This window comes from Festucalex cinctus, chromosome 4 (assembly GCF_051991245.1).
Source record: "Festucalex cinctus isolate MCC-2025b chromosome 4, RoL_Fcin_1.0, whole genome shotgun sequence".
In the NCBI taxonomy this organism is placed as follows: domain Eukaryota; kingdom Metazoa; phylum Chordata; class Actinopteri; order Syngnathiformes; family Syngnathidae; genus Festucalex; species Festucalex cinctus.
Window position 1 is genome coordinate 16,945,901 of NC_135414.1, and position 19,968 is coordinate 16,965,868.

At 38.0% G+C, this 19,968-nt stretch overlaps 1 protein-coding gene across 8 annotated transcripts; it reads left to right on the forward strand.

Moving 5' to 3' along the window:
* Positions 1–381: 381 nt before the first annotated feature.
* LOC144017607 (SHC-transforming protein 1-like) lies at positions 382–19,763 on the forward strand. Of its 8 annotated transcripts, none has more exons than XM_077519358.1 (15): positions 382–431; positions 1,399–1,436; positions 1,508–1,568; positions 1,640–1,991; positions 3,864–3,934; positions 5,639–5,699; positions 5,981–6,097; positions 6,176–6,229; positions 9,006–9,057; positions 9,160–9,286; positions 9,557–9,740; positions 10,257–10,326; positions 11,360–11,456; positions 11,991–12,138; positions 12,213–13,568. In XM_077519358.1, exons 4-15 carry the CDS (start codon positions 1,647–1,649, stop codon positions 12,339–12,341), a joined length of 1,455 nt encoding a protein of 484 aa, XP_077375484.1. In that variant the 5' UTR covers positions 382–431; positions 1,399–1,436; positions 1,508–1,568; positions 1,640–1,646; the 3' UTR covers positions 12,342–13,568. The 8 variants fall into 8 exon arrangements, 7 of the variants coding, with proteins under 7 accessions (XP_077375484.1, XP_077375488.1, XP_077375485.1 ...); XM_077519362.1 differs by having other exon boundaries at positions 416–431; positions 1,542–1,568; XM_077519359.1 differs by having other exon boundaries at positions 424–442.
* Positions 19,764–19,968: the final 205 nt, after the last annotated feature.

The following is a 19,968-nucleotide window of genomic DNA, read 5'->3' on the forward strand; positions in this document are numbered from 1 at the left end:
GTTTAATTTATTTATGCAATTGCTGGAACCAAACCGCATATTTGTTATTTACACAAAACTTGGCAAAAAAAAAAGAAAAAAAAAAAAAAGAAAAAGACACTGCCACACGTTACACAGGAACATGACATCCAAATATGCAAAGAAGAAGCACTGTGACACTTGATATTTCCTGCTGGGGTGTATGATAGCTTATTGCTTGTTTGTTAAATGACCTTACCTAATTTAATTGGATCAGAGTAGAAAACTAAAATCAGTTATTTATAAAAAAATAAAATTAAAAAAAAAATTAAAAAAAAATCACACTGCATGTCAACGTCGGACATGTAGGTTATAATATCAATGTGACGTCATCAAAAGGGGACAAACAGACGGCGCAAAGGAGGATGGAAAAGATGCTTTAAAAATGAAAAATATATGTGGATACTTCTCAGGTCAGGCACACGTAAATCCTTGTAATTGCCTCTCGTCAGGAATGAGACCTACACACACGGGCTCTTTTTGTAACTTACAGCTGCCACATGACGTGTTTTTCGTGCACGGTCGCATATTATTTGTGACGTGAACAGCTATGTAAAAAGATTGGATTTTGGAAAAAGGAAAAAAATGCCCGTATACAGCAGTCGAATTAAATACAGTAAAACACTGGTATCTTCAATGGTGTGCGCGTGTGTGTGTTTTAAATTGTTACATGGTGGGGCCTATATTCCGGGATTGTGGGGCCATTTTGCTGGCCTCACAAGTTTATACCTCTTTTTGAGGGCCAGTACTTGGTTTTAGAGTTTAGGTTGGATTTGGGTTATGGTTGAGGTAAGGAATGGGGTAGGCAATCATTTTTATGGTTGGGGTTCGCAGTGTTTCTCAATTCCGGTCCTCAAGCCCCCCGAGCCAGCCTGTTTTCCATGTCTCCCAATTGCAACGCAGGTGAGGATCGTTAACAGGCTTCTCCAGAGCTGGCTGATTAGCTGTCATTTGAATCAGCTGCATTAGGAATTGGGAGACATGGAAAACAGGCTGGCTAGGGGGGGCTGACGACCGGAATTGAGAAACACTGGGTTAGCGGAAGGGGCAAGGAAATGCATTTTGTCAATGAGATGGTCCCACAAAGGTAGTACCGGGAGTATGCGTGTGTGTGTGAGTGCGTGTGTACGCTACAGCATGAGTCACTCAGCCCTCCTGTGATTGGACGGTAGTTTTAGGTAAGGGAGGGGTGGAGTAGGAGGAGGGCCCGGGGGCTGCCTGTCAATCTCTCCTTTGCTCCATTCACACGCTTATCTGCACACACCGACTCATTCACAAACGGGAGCTTCCAGTTCATTCATAAAGCTGCGCTGAGAACAGGAAGGGAGGAAAGTAGTCAACGAAGGACAGGTGACTTCTTCTTTTTTTTTTTTACTTTAGTGAAGCAGCCTGGACTTTACATGGGATGTTGCCTGCTGGTGAGTACCATTTTTGCACCTAAACCCTAACCCATTAGTTGATCTGTAAGTCGACCGCTTTCTAATTCTAGTTCACTCTTGTGTCCCATCCACTAATTTTATAAGGACATCACACAACAGAACGTAAACCAGGTATGTCTCGTACAGTCAGACATTCTACTTGTGCTGCATGTGTTTGAACGCACTTCTTCCTCCCTATACAGTCTAAGCATGCTGAAGCGCACTAAATACAGCCGTCTGCACGATTCAAGAACCTCCCTGGACGACTGGTATCTTCGCTTGGACTCTGATTTCACCCACGATGCACCGTCCGCCCCGAGGGACTTCTTACCCGACGTCCCATCTACAAGTCCCCCGCAGGGGCTGACTGGGCTGCCTGGGGCCGAAAGCGTTGATAGGCACCCAGAGGGGAGTGTGACCAATCCTCCAAAACGACCAATCACCTTCCATTGCATGTGTGGCTTTCCCAGGACGACCAGCTGTCATTCTTGCTCTCGACACAAATGCAAGCAGGGCTCTTCAGTGGTCCATAGAGTGGTCCACCATCACATCAAGGTGCATGACACTAACATTTTGTTTTTTAACCGTTATGTCAATTGGGGTGACACTCTGCCATACTCCGTAGCCACCGTCACACACACTTCACGCCCTCCATTCAGACAGCTTTCTGTGTAGGCAGTAGTGACTCATCCTAGCTCTGCGCTCGTCGACGCATCTCTGCTGCTAGTGTGCGTGTATATGTGTGTGTGTGAAACTGGTAACCAAGAACCTAATGATTCGGTGTCGGTCTTCTGCGCAGCTAGTGTCAACAAGCACACGGAGCTATGTCCTTTACACTCCCACCTACTCACAACTTGTTCTGATGTGTGTGTGTGATTGCCAAATTGATTCTGCTGTTTTGAGCCGATACAAATACAGCATGTATTTGTCAACACATGGATGGCAAGAAGTTTCAGTGTTTATTCGATATCTGTGATGTGAAGATTAAGGTTAGAAAGGTTATAGAATAGTGGAAGGAAATACAGTGGTGACTTGATTTAAACAAAAAAAAATTACTCCTTGTGTGTTTAAAGGCCCGGTCTGCCGTTTTCACTCAGGAAAAGACGCTTTTTAAATACAGGATTTAAACAAACAAACTACTTCTCAATTTACAGCTATGGGCTTCTCTTAATGTCTGGTGGTGATTTTGTCCGAAAAGCCTGTATTTTTCCATGTTGTGTTGTTTTGTAAACAGCAGGACATTTCTGTGAAAAAGACAGTGTTTACACCCCTCCAGCCAATCGCAGAGCGGGGGGTTGCGTGTCGCAAACTGGGCCGGCAAATTTGTCGGCTGCGTGACGTCACTCCCTCAGCAATTTGAAAGCATGCATGGATTATTATTTTTTTTTCACTCACTCACTCACTCACTCACTCACTCACTCACTCACAGAAGCTTACATGTGCTAATGAGTGAGTGAAAAAAAAAAAATCCGTGTCTGCTTTCAAATTGCCGCGGGAGTGACGTCACACAGCCAACAAATTCGCCCGGCCCCGTTTGCGACACACCATTCCCCCCCACGCTCTGCGATTGGCTGGAGGGGTGTAAACACTGTCTTTTGACAGAAATGTCCCGCTGTTTACAAAACAACACAAAATGGCAAAATACAGGCTGGGGGGGCAGACATTAAGAGATATTAAGACAGACATTAAGAGAAGCCCAGATCTGTAAATTGAGAAGAAGTTTGTCTGTTTAAATCCTGTATTTTTAAAAAGTGCCTTTTCCTGAGTGAAAACGACAGACCGGGCCTTTAAAACAACCACATAGCTTTGCTTTTCAGCTCTCTAGCTTAATGCTAATGCTAAATAGCATCTGAAATAGAACATATTTAATCCAAATCGATTTTGTAGGAGAGGCTGCACAAGCAGAATGCGATAACTCTTTGACCCCCCCACGCATGGTAGTCATAACCCCTCAGCCAGAACTCCAAAATGTAAAGATGGGATACGGAAATTTTTACACCAAGTCACAGAAAGCACACAAATACTTGTGACAGAGCCAGATAATGTGTATCTAAAGCAGCCTCTGTCGATTTACTTTGGTCCCAACAAGTAAGGTCAATGCTAGGGTACTGTAGATACGCGGCAATTTGAACGTGATAAGAGAGTGCCTCACACTCAATGACGAATGGATTTTTCTGAAACACCTCCAACCAGTGTGTCTCACTGAATGTGAAACTAATTCGAAGATCCTGCTTCCAAGAGTCTTTGTATTTAATTTATATGTGCTTTTTATTTCCGTATATTTAAGCACATTGTTCAAATTGTGCGTAATGTTACAGTGGCTTACCATACAACAATATCAAAATGTACTTTTTAGTGATAACACCATCTCAGTTTGTCTTTCCCACATGAATCAGTAACTCTGTTGTGCGTTTCTCTTTTTCTCAGTATATGGGTAGCGTGGAGGTGACCCAGTCCATGAGAACCCTCGACTTTGATACAAGGAAGCAAGTAACACGGTAGGTTCCCCCCCCCCCCCGTTACCGCTGCACGCAGAATAATACGAAGAACGTGTTTATTTGTTTTTTTTCTGAAAAGAGGAAGGGACACTAAATGAAACGTGTGACATCGTTCTCCTGTGACGTCTTACTGCAGGATGCCACGTTTGACATGACCATAGCAACCTCTGTTTGCAAGTTTACTGCACAAGAAATTGGCCAGAAAATCCAATTAGGTGAATTTCCTCCTAATGATTTCACATACACTTATTACGAAAGAGGAAGTAGAGAGATGGAGAGAGACTTAAATCTATTATGTGCAGCTTGTCTTCAAGGAGAAGAAAAGCTCTTCCAAGAAAAAGTCAGAGACACAGACTGTATAATCGCAAGCATACAGTGAGGGATAATAATTATTTGATCTCCTGCTGAATTGGTATGTTTGCTCACAAACAAAATTAGCAGTCTGTAATTTTTACGGTTGTTTGAGTATGTTAATAGGCACAATACCATAGTGAAAAAAACGAAAACAAACAAAAACATTGTAATGTCTTTTTTTTTTTTTTCTTTAGTAAAATAGCACACTGTAGTATTGTACTTTATGAAAGCATACAATGATAACGCAATTAAAGGGATACTTATTTAGCCATTTTTGGCAGTCAAACATTAATATTTTGCGTGTAAAAAATTTGATATTTTCATTATTTTTCATGTAAAATTAGTACCTTTTAAAAACACATTTTGCAACTTGCTGTCGAGTGAAAATGACATCACAAGGGCTCAGGTAACCAATCACAGCTCAGCTTGTGAATGTCACATGACCAAACCTAGAAAACAGGTGAAACAGGTGCTGGGATTTTTTTTTGCCTTTTCCGTCTGTCTGTCCCACCCCTATTACAGACCACTAAACAGGTAATCTAGAGTCACCATGGCAATCCCACAGACACATTTCTCCTTATCAGGATGGAACATGCAGAGGCTGGGGCCAATGGGGCGGGGCCCCAATGCATCCAGCTGTAATTCATGTCCATGAAGTCTGGACAACTTTTTTACAGGGTTTATCCGCTGTCCTTCGCACACTCCTGCTCCTTTTTACAGGCCAAAATACAATTTTTGTCGTCTTGAAACTATTTTTTGAACAGATAGTTCAATTCATTTTGTCATGTTAAGCCAGACATTGGCCGTAAAAGCTAATATTTTACAGCAAGATACAGCTACTCTCTGCTATATTATAATATAATTATATTATTGAGTTACTTTTGCAGGCTCATGACTGGGTAAGCATCAATTGAATTTTCGACCGGAGCAAGGTGGAGCTTTGTAACACGTGATCCACTTATGGGAAGTTAAACGTCTGCATAAAAACTGAGAATTCAGAATGTGTGAGAATCTTAACTTGCTTGACTAAGCCGGATTCTCATGATGGATTGGAACATGTGATAACTCATCTGATGACTTTTGATAGCGCAGCCAGAATGTTAACATGATCAAAGATCAAAGTTTGGCTTCCATTCAAATGGTTTGTTAAACCCTTACTGTTAAATAATTTTGTATTGTTGTGTCATCCTATTTTCACAAATCACATTACAAAATAGCACATTGAAGAGTGACTCTCTTGAGTTTTGTTATTTCTGAAAACAAAAACAAACAAAAAAGAGAGAAAAATATTTTAATAGTACATTCTAGTATTTTTCAGATTTTCAAAGGCCTGTGTGTGTACAATTGCAGAGAGGCAATCAACAGACTTTGCAAGAGGACAACAGCAAAGACCACAATGAAAACAAAGAGTGTAAGGCACACACCAACACCCAAGCATTTCGCACATCATACTGAAATACAGTCATTTAATATACCAAAAATGTGCACTTAAACTGAAATATACCTTTCAGTGGTGTTTGTGAGCAAAAAAAAATAAATGTGTGCGAGTATTTCAGTTGTGTTTAAGAGTGCATTTTACTTGTGTAGGAAAGTGAAAAGAAATTTAATAGTGTGTGTGTGTGTGTGTGTGACATTCACAGAAAATCTGAAACAGCTTTGCACAACTGACCCCTTTTTGCATTTCATTGTCAGCCCGAACACAAGCAGCTGTCTTGTGTTCTGGGTCGCAGCAACCTGCAGTTTTCGGACAGGCGGGTCATCCTCAGCGTCTCCGAAGACACGCTCACGCTTCTCGCTGCATCCTCGCAGGTGAGCATTTGAGCCCAACACACCACACGCTGACAGAAGTCATGTCATACAAATTCTCCTTCTTTCTCTTTTTTTCAGAGAATCACCCAGCACTCCATCCAGGCCATTTCGTTCGCCTCAGGGGGAGATCCGGTATGTTTGTATTTTCACACGTGACATCCAGGATGCGCTGCTAATGAGTTAATTTTACCAGCCTAAATCTTCGACATCCTTTAATTTGCGCTGCAAGGTCACCAGTGCAATCGGCAGTATCTTCACATTGCAGAGTCTGTTTTTAAAGCAATTGCTCTTATCTAGCATCCTTCTAATTCCCCCCAAGACAACATTATTTACAAATGGCACAAATTGGAAAGTTCATCCCAAGTTTCCTGCAACTGTAGGCCAATTGTTAGATGCACAAATCAACAGTCTCATGTCAGCAGCAGCATGTGGCTCAAATTCTACTTGATGAACGTATTTTTGTTCATTTCGCTTGGTTTTCGGTAAAATGATTCTTGATGCACCTGTCAAAGGCCAATTAGTACCAGATTACAACCTGCTGACTGATTTATGGTCAAAGTGGTTCAGAAAGCAGGGAACACACGTTTTTCACAGAGGTTATGCAGTGTTAAAAATTCATTGAACCTTTGTATATCTTGTGTTAGATTACATCTGTAATGTCAAACAGCTTTACAACCCAATTAAAAGAACACTTTTTACAAATGTTTTACTTTTACAAGTTAGAGGTATTAGTCGTATTTGTTATCATTACATTTTTGGGGATTCAGTGTACAATTCTAGAGGGTTGGATTTGTGTGTTTTTCAGTATTTTGTGAGTAGGGCCCGCGCTCCCATCCCCCAACCACGCCCCCCTCATTATAATCGCATCCCTCAACTGGTACACTAAAGAATAGAAACCGAGATAAATGTCCAATCTATACATGATGTCACAGTGGCTGAAACTTATTTTTGAATTCCAGTACATTATATTTGTTAAGTACAGTTCTGTTGTCTTTAACTTGTAAGTTATTAAGTTAAGTCTTATTAAATTTATTTTATTAATGTTGGTCGTAAATTAGCTAAAGAAATTCCTGAGCCAGAGAATAGATATATACATAAATAAATAAATTAAGAACAATTCCTCTACCATGTTCTGCACTAAGCAGTAAATATTAAAATATTAAATGTCGTTAAATTATTCAAAAATAAAAAATCTAGACTGTTTTAATATTGATATGGCCCTAATATAAAGTATTAAACGATATATAGTGCAGCCTTTTACCCATGTCTGTAGCTTATCATTTAATACTGGTATTTGCCCAACTAAAATGAAAATTGAAAAAGTTATTCCAATTTATAAAAATGAAGAGAAACATCTATTCACTAACTACAGACCAATATCATTTCTAATACAATTTTCAAAAATCCTAGAAAAACTATTTTCACATAGACTTGACAACTTTATTGAGAAACATAATTTATTAACTGAAAGTCAATATGGTTTTAGAGAGAAGAGATCCACCTCTATGGCAGTAATGGAGCTTGTGGAAGAAATTGCCACAAGTATAGATAACAAAGAATTTACAGTTGGGATTTTTATAGATTTACAAAAATCATTTGATATGATAGATCATAATAATATATTAATGGAAAAGCTTGAAAAATATGGCATAAGAGGTCTGTCATATAGATGGATTAAGAGCTACCTTGATGATAGAAACCAGTATGTGTATTTTAATCATTCAAATCAAACCATCTGAAGATTACTCATGGGGTTCCCCAAAGGTCTGTGCTTGGCACTAAATTATTCATATTATATATTAATTAATGACGTGTTGTATATCCAAAGATTTATCCAATATAGATATAGATATATCCAAAGGGGAAAAAAAAAAAGAAAAGAAAAAAAAAAGTTTTATTTGCTGACGATAGAACTTTAGATTGCTCTGGAGAAAATCTGGGGCAGCTTCTCAGTACTGTGGAAAAAGAGCTAAATATATTTTTAAAAAAAGCTGGTTTGTCACAAACAAATTATCCTTGAATCTAGAAAAAACAAAGTTTATAATCTTTGGGACTAGACCAATTAGACATCCAGTCAAAATCACTGTTGACTCAATTGAAATTGAAAGAGTAAATGAAATAACATTTCTTGGTGTTATAATTGATGCAAAATTGTGCTGGAAATAAATCACACATAGAAAATGTTAAAAGACAAATATCCAAAACCCTAGATTTCTTGTGTAATACCAAAGTTATTCTGAATAAGTAGTCATTGTATACATTATATTGTACATTATTACTGCCATACCTGATTTATTGTGTCGAAATATGGGGAAATAAATACAAAAATAACACACAATCTGTCTTTAAACTACTAATTTTATTTGTATGTTATTGAATAGGAACAATTTGTTAGTATATACATGATAGAAATAAAAGGGAGTACGACGAGATAAGTACGTGTACTTCTTCCTACTCCTTGAACATATAAATTATGGAATTTATTGTTGACAAATTTTCCTTTCTTGCTTTAAATTATTTTATTGTAACTTTTTTTTTTTGTTACACTTGTAAAGGGTTTTGTTTATATATTCAAAACCAACCAACCAAGTATAATACATTTTTTAATTATTGTTTTCTAATTCATTTTGACCTAATTTTTTACTCAACTTCCTTGTGTAATACATTTGAATTAAATCAATGTTTGTGTATATGTATAGTTGTCGTTGCTTTTCTTTTACCCTATATTTAAATAAGCATCGTGTTAATTCATCCATATACTTTTTAGGAACATCCTCATTTTTAATTAATGGGCTTGCTATGCTGTTTATTTTCATGTTGGTCATTATCGAGTTTATTTGTGATGTAAAAGTTTGAGAAGCACTGCACTAAAATCCTGACACACATTGCTGCATTAATGTGTTTGCAGGACATGGAAGACTACATTGCTTATGTAGCCAAAGATCAAGCCAATCATAGAGGTACAGTGCATCCTTGTTTTTGTCTCCAAACCCAATGCTGCTCTCTGTATCCATCTTTTTATTTTTATTTTTTATTTTTTATTTTTTTTGTCTATGTGCCAGCCTGTCACATCCTGGAGTGTCCGCAAGGCCGAGCAGCCGAGGTCATCCGTAGCATCGGTTGGGCCTTTGAGTCTCGGTTCAAACAACTTCTTTGTCACACCCCGTCATTCGTCTCCGCTGATCCCAGGTCTGCGTCATGGCAAACGTTGTGTTTGCTCTTGTTGTCGGTTGCTTGGTTTTTCAATTTGTATATTTACCCCAGCAGTAAAAAGCTAAACCATTGCTACTTAGAGAAATGTTACTTCCAGGAAAATGACATGACAGATTAATCTGATTAGACAATAAGATTCCTCATTTGTTATGTAACATTTAAAAAATGATAACTTGATACTTACGGACTGCATTTGCCCCTGTGAGTTCTTAGAAATTCAGATCATAATTCATCTTCCTCATGCAGATCAGCACGGAGAATGTGCAACAAATGGATCCCGGCGGAGACTTTAGTAGAGCCAAAAGATGCCGATGAGGATAATGTTGATGATAACAGTAAACATCATCACTACTACAACGTGACTCCAGGGAAGATGTCACCCTTTGGCGGAGTAGACGACCTGTGGGTCACAAGGGCAGAGATGGAAACGGTAATAATAAAAACAATTTCAGCATTTAAATCCAGTGTGTACGCTGCCTCTTGCTCAAATTCAGCTGAGATAGGCTCCAGCTCACCCGTGACCCTAATGATGAGGGAAAATTATATTCAAAATGGGTGGATCAAGTTGTTGACAAAAGGATTTTTTTTAATTTTATTTTTATTTTTTTTAAGTAAGACTTGTGACAAGAGTTAAACTTTCAGACAACAATTGTAATTCAGTAATAATTTTGTTTTGGAAAGTAGACAACTGTATTTTCTTTGTTGATTAATTGAATTATGCATGCAGAAACAGAAAATTTCAAAAATATTTCTCTCATGCAACTTATTATTGTTGTTTTGCCTGTTTCTTGAGTTATTGTCACGATAGGTAAAAAAAAAAAATAAAAATCACTTAAACTAAAACATTTTAGAATTAATATTAAACTAATGCATTTTTTATTATATGGTAACTTTCTTTGGTCCTTTTTGTATGTTTGAATGACTCACTCTCCTTTCATTGTTTAAGGTTGATTCCTCTTGTATTTCACTGTATGAGAATTGTTCCATCACACAGGATAAAGATGCTGAAACAACAGGTACGCCTCACAAATATTCCTTTCAATCAACATTTTGTCTTATTTTTTCCCACTACAAAAGGCTACAATGCCTTGTCATACGAATGACTTGACTTGGGAATTTTTGGAGACACGAGCCATTGCATAAAACCTGATGACACTTACCGTAACAAGATGAAAACGGAAAATAAATGAATAAAAAAATCAACGCATTAATGTTTAAGGCAAACAGTGCGTCTTTGGCCACCAGGTACCTGCCAGCTGTGTTATTATTTACAAATGCATTTGTCAGAAGGCAAAAGTACTCACACTCGGTACTGAAGTAGAAGTATACTGTACAGAGTAGACACATTTTTAAAAAAAATTAAATATTCTGGTAAAAGGAATGAGTCAACCCCACTTCTTAAGTAAACCAGGTAAGACTGTAGAATGTACTTTATAAGTAAAAACTTAAAAAATAAATAAATAATACTGTCAATTATCCACAATACCCATACTGATAACTTGGTACATTGAAAAAGCAAAACACTAGCTAGTGTTGGCTTAGGCTATTATGCAATGTGTTCCCATAGTTTAGCTAATGTAGTGAACTAACAAAAACCGCTATATTATTATTATTTTTTTTTTTTGTCCGATTAGACGAAGATTTTGGATGTCAGAAGCTGGAAGTTGTTAGTAAGGCTGGCACAGGACAAATGCATTCATGACAGGCATCATTCTTGTAGCGGCCCATGTTTTTACTCCTTATTTAGCTTAATTCCCACAGATCACAAACAGTCAAAATCAACCTCATTTGACATTACTTGTCCTTATTTCCGTCTTTTTTTTTTTTTTCTTCTTCTTCTTCTTCTTCTTATGTCGCATTGTCATCTACGGAGTTGGACTATTTTGGCAAAAGACTAGAATGTACTGTGTTCAAACGTAGGGAATAAAAATAAATATTTAACTAAAGTACAAATACCTGAAAATCTACTTCAGTACAGTAACAAAGTATTTGTACTTAATTACTTCTCACCATTGACTGTGATGAATTTCCTCCAACCTTCTGCTTTAGACTTATTAGTGTCTAAGATGAGGAGTCAACAGTGTTCTTCCCCTTGTGAAACACACATCCAGAACCTGATCCAGGAGGAGCGATGGTTTCACGGCAGGTAAGTTCTCATCATATTGAACACATTTGGGTTTTTTTTTGTTCTTGTTGCATAACTATACAGTATTAAAGTGCCTCCTGGTAGTCAAGGCAGGCACACCACAAAGACCAGCACAATGAATTGCAGCATTAAATCATGATGCACACACAATATAACAGTAGTATCAGGAACATATTCTCCATCCTCTGCGTAGAATAACTAATATTAATGTCGCACTGATGAGGAGGAGAGGAGCTGAGACATTTCAATTAACAGTATATATCTGTCTGTCTGCCTTATATTGCCCCCTCAGTTGATGCAGCATGAAAACTGCTCCTTATTAAAAGCACAAATACAAAATTATTGGTTTCTCAGGGTGGAGGCTGGAACGGATTAATGCCATTTCTATTCATTTCAATAGGGAAAGATGATTTGAGGGTTTTTTCAAGGCACCACTGTATATGCATATTGCATGTAGTCAATATGCATTGATCAATAAATGACTTCCCCTTGATCAAGGTCAACATTCCTGTAATACCGCGATCCTTTACTCAGATTAGAAAGAGAGCGGGCCGAATCACTTCTCACTTGTAACGGAGACTTCCTGGTCCGAGAGAGCAGCTCGGTCTGCGGTCAGTATGTGCTCAGTGGGATGGATGGAACCACGGTGCGACACCTGCTGCTGGTCGATCCCCACGGCCAGGTTGGTGTCACAAACTTGAATCGGGAACTTTACTTCGTAAAACTCGTCATTTCTGTGTATGTGTGTATGAGCAGGTTCGGACATGTGACCGGGTCTTTCATAGTGTGGGTCACCTGGTGCGCTTCCACATGCACAGCCAGATCCCTATCGTGACCGGGAGCAACCAGCTTTGTCTCAAGCAGCCAATCCTGCAAAGACATTAACATGAACACGGAGGCGCTCATTACATCGATATCTGTAACCACAGTGGACACCATTTCAGCATTTATTCCATATCCATCATATCCAGTGCAAGGTAACTAGTCTGCTATTTGTGCTCAGTAGTAAGACACTCGTATAAAGACAGTTTTAGTTCCCATTATTATCTAATTAACTCATAGTTACTTTAATATTAGGTCGATTTGATTGTAAATTACACACTGCATACATTCTATACTTTCCTATTCATGTACTTTATTAATGTGGATTCGATATACAGGTAATTTTGGAACTACATTGGGTAGAACGTGCCTTTCTCTCTCAAATATTATTCATCACATCCACTTTGTGCCTGTCTGACGTTCTAAGCACAGTCACCACATATTCAGATTGCATGCTAGTTTGGTAGAATGCAGTTGCAAAAAGTAGTCTAGAAAATGGATGGATGGCATTTAGAAAGTAAAACTGGAAATACTTAATAAAGGCCAGCTCCTACTTAACTCATTCACTGCCAGTCATTATAGAAATTTTTTACATTTCCAATACTCACGTGATATTACATTCAATAATTATATATAAACCGAATCTACCAAATAACAGAATAGACTCCCTACTTTTTGTCCCGTCCCGTTCTTTTATAATTGACAGCAGAAAAATGTAGGTTTGCCAAAATACAGCCATTTCTCCCATGGACTCTGAAACTGTGTTTATTTCCTATAAAATGGGGAAATGATGTCATCTACCGGTGGTTGGGCATCAGTAAAGTTGTTTCCAAGTTTGATATTTACAGTGGAGCATGCTCAGATTCGCCCCCATTTAGCACCGCTCTAAAAAATACAATTGACAAGTATACTTGTCAAAGGCAGTGAATGTTAATTTCAACTAAAAATAATGTTTACTGTTTCTTGTTTCTTCTTTTATCAGCCATAACCTATAATCATTAACATTCTAAATACTTTTGCCTTCATTTTGGTTATACAAAAATCAAAGGATTTTTTTTGGTCATTTTCAGATTTTTTTTTTTTTTTTTTTTTACAATATAATACATTCATTGTTTAGTTATTTTTGTAACAGCTGTGTTATTCAGATGATTAGGAACTACAATACATCAAACATGATTTTGATTACTCAACACTGTTCCACGTTTATAAGTTTCAATGTTTAAATTGAGTACCTATATATGGGTAACGGATTTTACACCTATTTAAAATACACTATCGAGATGAGATCACTATCAGTGTCACACGATTATATTTAATTTTATATATATATATATATATATATATATATATATTTAATATTCTGATTGGAATCTTACATTTTATTCCTAATTACTGTTTGCAATGCCTTTGTATTTGTGATAGATAACTTTGTTGCTCTTGTTTGACACTTGTCATTAAAGAAAATGTATAACTTTCATTTGATGATGCTTTTTGCCTCACAGAAAAAGTAACTATTAGGGGTGTAAAAAAAAATCGATTCGGCGATATATCGCGATACTACATCGCGCGATTCTTCTTTTTTTTTTTTTTTTTTTTTTTTTTAGGATTCACACCTTGAGCATGGAAGCATGCATGGAATATATGTTATATGAACGGCACATTAAGCCTTAATATTTTTATTTTAATGCTGTTCAAATGTGAAACAGATTGCAAACTGTTTGTGTACAGTGGCTCACGGTTATAAGCCTCAAGTTTTAGATAAATATATTTATACAAATCTTACAGTGTACATGTACAAATTTACTGATAGTATTTTCTAAATTTGAATGGAAAAAATCGCAACAATCGACTTATAAATTCGTATCGGGATTAATCGGTATCGAATCGTGACCATTCGTATCGGGATTAATCGGTATCGAATCGAATCGTGACCTGTGAATCGTGATACGAATCGAATCGTCAGGTACTAGGCAATTCACACCCCTAGTAACTATTATATACAATTATGTAGTGTGGGATTTGAGAGCAGTGTTTGAAATAAATAAGTAAATAAATACATCTTTGCACAAAATACAGAATCATACAGTCATCTAAGTAAGTAAGCTCTAGTTGTATAGCGCTTTTCACCGAGAAAGAATGAAAGAAAATGCTTGTCCATTGTTGTCCTGAGACGAAATATGATTGTAGTTGATGTAAAAATGAGTATTATTATGTTAAAGACTAAATTGTTCTCAAGCACCCCTTAAGATGCTTTTATGCTTTCTCCTCTTGATGAGCAGATTAGATATAAAATAACAGCTAAAATAAGTTTTAAAGCACCTTCTTTGGTTTGGTATCAATTTAAAAACTGGTCTTTTCTGTAACTGTCACATATTTTAAATAGCAGTAATTGTGCTCTCAAGTTGTGTCTGACTCAATCTTATACACAACCCTGCTCTTACTAAATGTGTCGACATATGGTAGCTAAGTCCTCCCTTCTATTTTTCACATTTTATCAATAAATGTTTTCAGCTGTAATGCAGTGTCATTCAAACCAATACAACTGTTACTTATATTACTAGAAAAATACATTAATGACTCAGTTTTAACTACATTTAATCGTGACAGGTTGACATCTAGCTGTGTTCGCATGCAATATAACACTCTTGATCAAAAACTCCAAAATTATCATTGATTTGCAACCTTATTTGCACCTCTGTCGCTTATGTACCAAGTATCTGTAACAAGCACAGCAAAAAATAAGGCAAATAAAGTATCTCATTACTCTTAATGTGGCGCGCTGAATTTGATTCAATTCTATTGAAATGTTCCACGGTCAATTTTTCAGGGTCTCTCTTAGCCACATGATGGCGCTATTGTATTTCCTGTTAAATTCAACACGTTGAAACCTTCCGTGACCCTGCTTGAAATTTCGATGCGACTTGCGACCATATTATGACATTGGCAATGTTGCTATACTTTGTTACTTTAAAACATTTTATCACTTTGTTACATTTTTAAGTAAAAGTTGCCAAAACTATAGCGTTGTTATTTTCAGGCCCCTCAGGAGTGAACAACCAAGGGAGGACTTGTGATATAATCACATTTGCATGCCTTCTAAACTTCCCACAATACTTTGCAGCGTCTCCTCTGCTGGGTCAAAAGCGAAGCTTTTGCCTTCACGCTGTGCAAAGGTTAAACACAATAATAGTATCTGCGCCTTATCTGATTGTGTCCTCGCCAAACTAAGACTCAGACATCCAAAAACAATCGACGCCGAACATGTGCATTTCGCTATTCCCCCCACCCTCCTTTTTCTTTCCACTCCCAGTGCTTTCCCAGCTTCGTGACGTCCCTGCGGATTCTCTCTGAGTCACAGGGACCTCGCCCGATAGCACGACTCACCGGGAACAACAGTGAGTCTGCGTGTCAGGTAGCCTACTGGTCAATCACTTACTGGGAGGTCACCACTCACTCACGTCAGAGCATCGGAATGGAATGCTGTTCAAATCTATATCACTGACATCCAGCATAAGGTCCATGTGTTTGTAAACACTCTGTCCTCACTAGGAAGTCAATTCTGCACTCATTTGTTCTACTGGCGCACTGAGTTGTCTGGTATGCCGTTAAACTTTACGACTAGTAAGCTACTATGCTTCACTAGTAATAATACTGCTAGGCCCAACTCGGAGGCACGTGTGATGACCCACTAGTAGCCTCCTGGACCTCGTAAGTAGCAACAAAAGTCTATTTCGTAGTTTTAACTCACTAGTAGCATTTTAAGACATAAGGAAGAGAAGAGTATACTAGTGCAAGGGGGAAAAGTGCTGAGAAAGCTTTATGGGAAGCCTTTATTTGATATTAATTAGATTAATTGCTCAAAGAGCATTCTATAAAGCATTTATTAGATATTCTTGATATCCAATTTAAGTTCCATGTACTCTTTCCACGATAGTAGGTACCACCACTGTTAACGTCACTGGGCAAAATAGATTCGGTGTGTGCAGAACACAGGTCATTTGGTCAGTTCTGCATGTTCGGATTTTGAGTGTTTGTAACAGCAATTGAAGATGCAACCTATAATAACACTTTCTTCACTCTTGATGATCCAATGTCATTTAGAAGACACATTTGCGTTCATACAACTGTACTGTGTCTGTGTCAAATTTATTTCAAAAGCACTCTAATTTAACAATAATAAAACATGAAAAGGCCTCGTTAACATTTTGCAAGAATTACTGGGTTGCATACAAAGCTTTGTTCTTCTCAAAATGAAGGAATCTTAGAAAAACATTGTGCGCGAAGCTAACCCTCACCAATTAGAGCTGATGTCAAAACATAGTTTGCATGGTAGCATATCTGAAGGGCAGTATAACAAAACTTTTCATCTCAAGACCTAAATTGTAAATGTTTTTTGGGACCCAAACTGACATATAGAGAAAGACTGATAATGAAGAGCATTCATTTAAGCTCCAAAATGTATTGTGACTCATTAAAAACTGATATTCTAAACTTATGAGCACAGCTGCAAATGTACAAAAGCTAAACGTCGCTTAATGACACAAAAATGCTAATTGCCACCAAAATCCAAATGTGCATCCCTACTCATGTCAACTTCAACCTCTGAAAATCTCAAAACAATTGCGTTTTATGGGCATTAAGTCTTTTTCTCACCATACAGTGTGCTCATAAATCTTTCAAGCACACCTGTATTACTGAATATTGTTGTTGGTTATGATGGTGGTACAGTACTTGAAATTGGAACGAAGTATTTTTCTAAGAGGTACTCGATGCTAAAAGTTTTGCCTCTTGTTTTGAATCACATCGATGCAAGAATACTCATTATGATTGACAGTCTCAAGTAAAAACATCAGTGATGGAATATATTTCCTCTTGTTAATGTCAACAGTAATACACATGTACCCCACCGCCCTCCAAACCCGCCTTTAATTTATGACTGTGTGTGTGTGTAAGTTGCGCTCCGATTCCTTTGCAGAATTGACTCGAGGGCTTCGCTTTATATACAAATATGACAAAGTGTTACCAGACTCTACAGCGCCTTAATGGAACAATTTGAGTCATAAAAGGGCCCAGAGTACAAGAGCATGAAATTGTTCCTGGGCTGAATCTTATCAGAGTCGCGCAGAGTTCACATCTCGAAGGAAACTAAACAACACTGGCAACACTTTACTTACTCTCATGGCACAAACCTACTCATGTTCCTGCGCGGACAGGAGGGGGAGGAGTCATGTGAGCCTTTGTAAACACAATAACAAAGACGGTACACCGCTTTTGTGTGTGCGTACGCCTGCCTGCTTTCCTGATTCCACAAGTCAGGAACCAGTGAGACCATGCTGAGAGCCAAGTGTCTCAGTTGAAGGAGTACACTCTCAGTTGGTGTTGGCCACAATCACAGCAGATCATGTGGGTGTGTGAGTGTCTTTCTGTTTGTCTATGAGAGAGCGAAAACTCCCCAGCATGATCGGCCTTCAGGGACAACATTTGCTTGATCGATAGATTATTATTATTATTATTATTATTATTTTAAAAAAATATATTTTATTTTTTAAATCAAATTCACTTCAATCAGTCAGTCATTTCTGGAAGTACAACAAAGATAAAGACAACTGAAAAATATTTCTGGACTACCTCTCACTCACACTACTAAAATGCTCCCATGCATACTACTGAAATGCATATTTGAATATAGGACATTAGATTAGCGTGTTCCCTTGCTTAAGAGGAGTGTGCGAGGATTTCAGTAGTGACTGTGACTGTGTTCCAGTTGGTGTGAGAGAGTTTCAGTATCAGAGCATTTCAGCAGTGTTTCAGTTGTGTATTTTAACAGGCAAAAAAAAAAACAGTACTTTGTGGGAGAGTTTCAGTAGTTCCGCGAGAGCATCTATTTGTGTGCATGTGAAAGCATTTCAGTTCCGTGTGAGAGAGTTTCAGTATCAGAGCATTTCAGCAGTGTTTCAGTGGTGTGTTTTAACAGGCAAAAAAATCAGTACTGTGTGGGAGAGGTTCAGTAGTGACCATGAGAGCAGCTATTTTGTGTGCATGTGAAAGCATTTCGGTTCTGTGAGAGCATTTCGATAATGTGTCATTTGAAAGCATTTCAGTAGTATATATGAGCAGGAAAAAAAATCAGCAGTACTTTTGAAAGTGTTTCAATAGTGTGTATGAGAGCATGTCAGTTATGGGTTTGAGAACATTTCAGTATTTGTGTGTTAGGTTTTTAGTAGTGTGTGAGGATGTTCTAGCAGTATATATGAGAAGAAAAAATTCTGGAGTATGTGAGATAGTTTCAGTGAGAGCATTTTTTTGTTTTTGTGCGAGTTTGGGAAATGGAAACATGTATGATTGTACACGCAAGCGCACACACACGTGCATGCGCATGCATACTCTGCGCCGGAGTTCCTTTACCTCGTCCAAATCTCTGTCTTTCCACTGTCTTTTTTTTATTTAGTTTTTTTTTATCGCTGCACCAATGGAAAATAGGTCATTGCTGGTTGAAGTCATTAGCTTCTGCTGCAAGTGTACGTGTGTGCGTGCGTGTGCGTGACACGTCATGATGGAGGGGAGTAAGGGAGTGGAACATTGCAGCACGAGACAACAGACGGACTGAAGACGTTTGAGTTCCAATTTTTCTCTTGGCTGCTTCTTTGCCTGAGTTCATTTCTCTTTGCCGTCTTCTGTTCCTTTAAAAGAACACACTACTAATAACTCATTTTCCAGTATCTATTAGGCATTGTTTATAAAGAATATAATATGGTCGTGTGTTTATTAAATTTTGTGATTTTCTCAATATGCCTGTGTCGATTCTCAGTCATTCAGGTCATGGTAATTCGCAAGCATTAAATTGAGGCACAATGGACTCTGTTCAAAAATAACTTTGGAAACATTGCAATTAGGATAATGTTAATGATATACTGTAATATCCCTCATAAATGCAAACCAACTGAGTGTTTTGATGTGCATTTCATCTCTGATTAGCAGTATTTATAGTCCTTTTGGTTTTGCTTGTTTGAATGAGGTGTTATAGTTTCGGTTGACCTCTTTCATGCATCCAAAACGGTCTTCTGTCAATTGTCAAAGGAAAGCAGGTGCTGCGAGTCATACCGTTCTTGTGCTTTTCTTCCCCTCGCATGACGTTAGATGTAAAATATGCATAAATATGATGGATTTTCGGATGTTGCGTACAGTACACGCTCATTCATTTGACACACCTCAGAGACTTTAGTTCAGAAACACTTTCCATATCCACATTTCCTCTTTTCCAGCTGCGACTTTCTATAAATTGAGTGTACAGTACATTGATGTTTTTATCAGGGTCATAACACAAACAAATCTGACCAATTCACAAGTAGTGTGTGGTATATTAGGATCTCTATGTGTCTATTTCCATGCGGTGTGTTTATGGATCTCTACATCTGTGCCTGAGTGTCTCTCACAGATGGTGGCGGCAAACCCCTGGCGGCAAAACTCGACAGGGAATGTTTTCCATGCCTAAGATGGTCAGATTTGTGTGTGGGGGACTCGGCATAAATCACACGTGGAGGGAAAAGATACGTGGGCGGCAGGATCCGGCTGGACGGACCCAGTCCACTGAGCCCTACAGGTGACAGACTTTGTGGACTGTGCGACATGCAACAAGCTTGTTCTTTCTTTCTTTCTTTCTTTCTTTCTATGGCTCTCAAATGTAGATAGA

Excerpts from the sequence above, each read along its gene's own strand:
- LOC144017607 (XM_077519358.1), top strand. The coding sequence starts at position 1,647 with ATGCTGAAGCGCACTAAATACAGCCGTCTGCACGATTCAAGAACCTCC. Across the intron at positions 6,230-9,005 it reads TCGCCTCAGGGGGAGATCCG|GACATGGAAGACTACATTGC; the intron begins GTATGTTTGTAT and ends ATGTGTTTGCAG. Across the intron at positions 9,287-9,556 it reads TTCGTCTCCGCTGATCCCAG|ATCAGCACGGAGAATGTGCA; the intron begins GTCTGCGTCATG and ends TTCCTCATGCAG.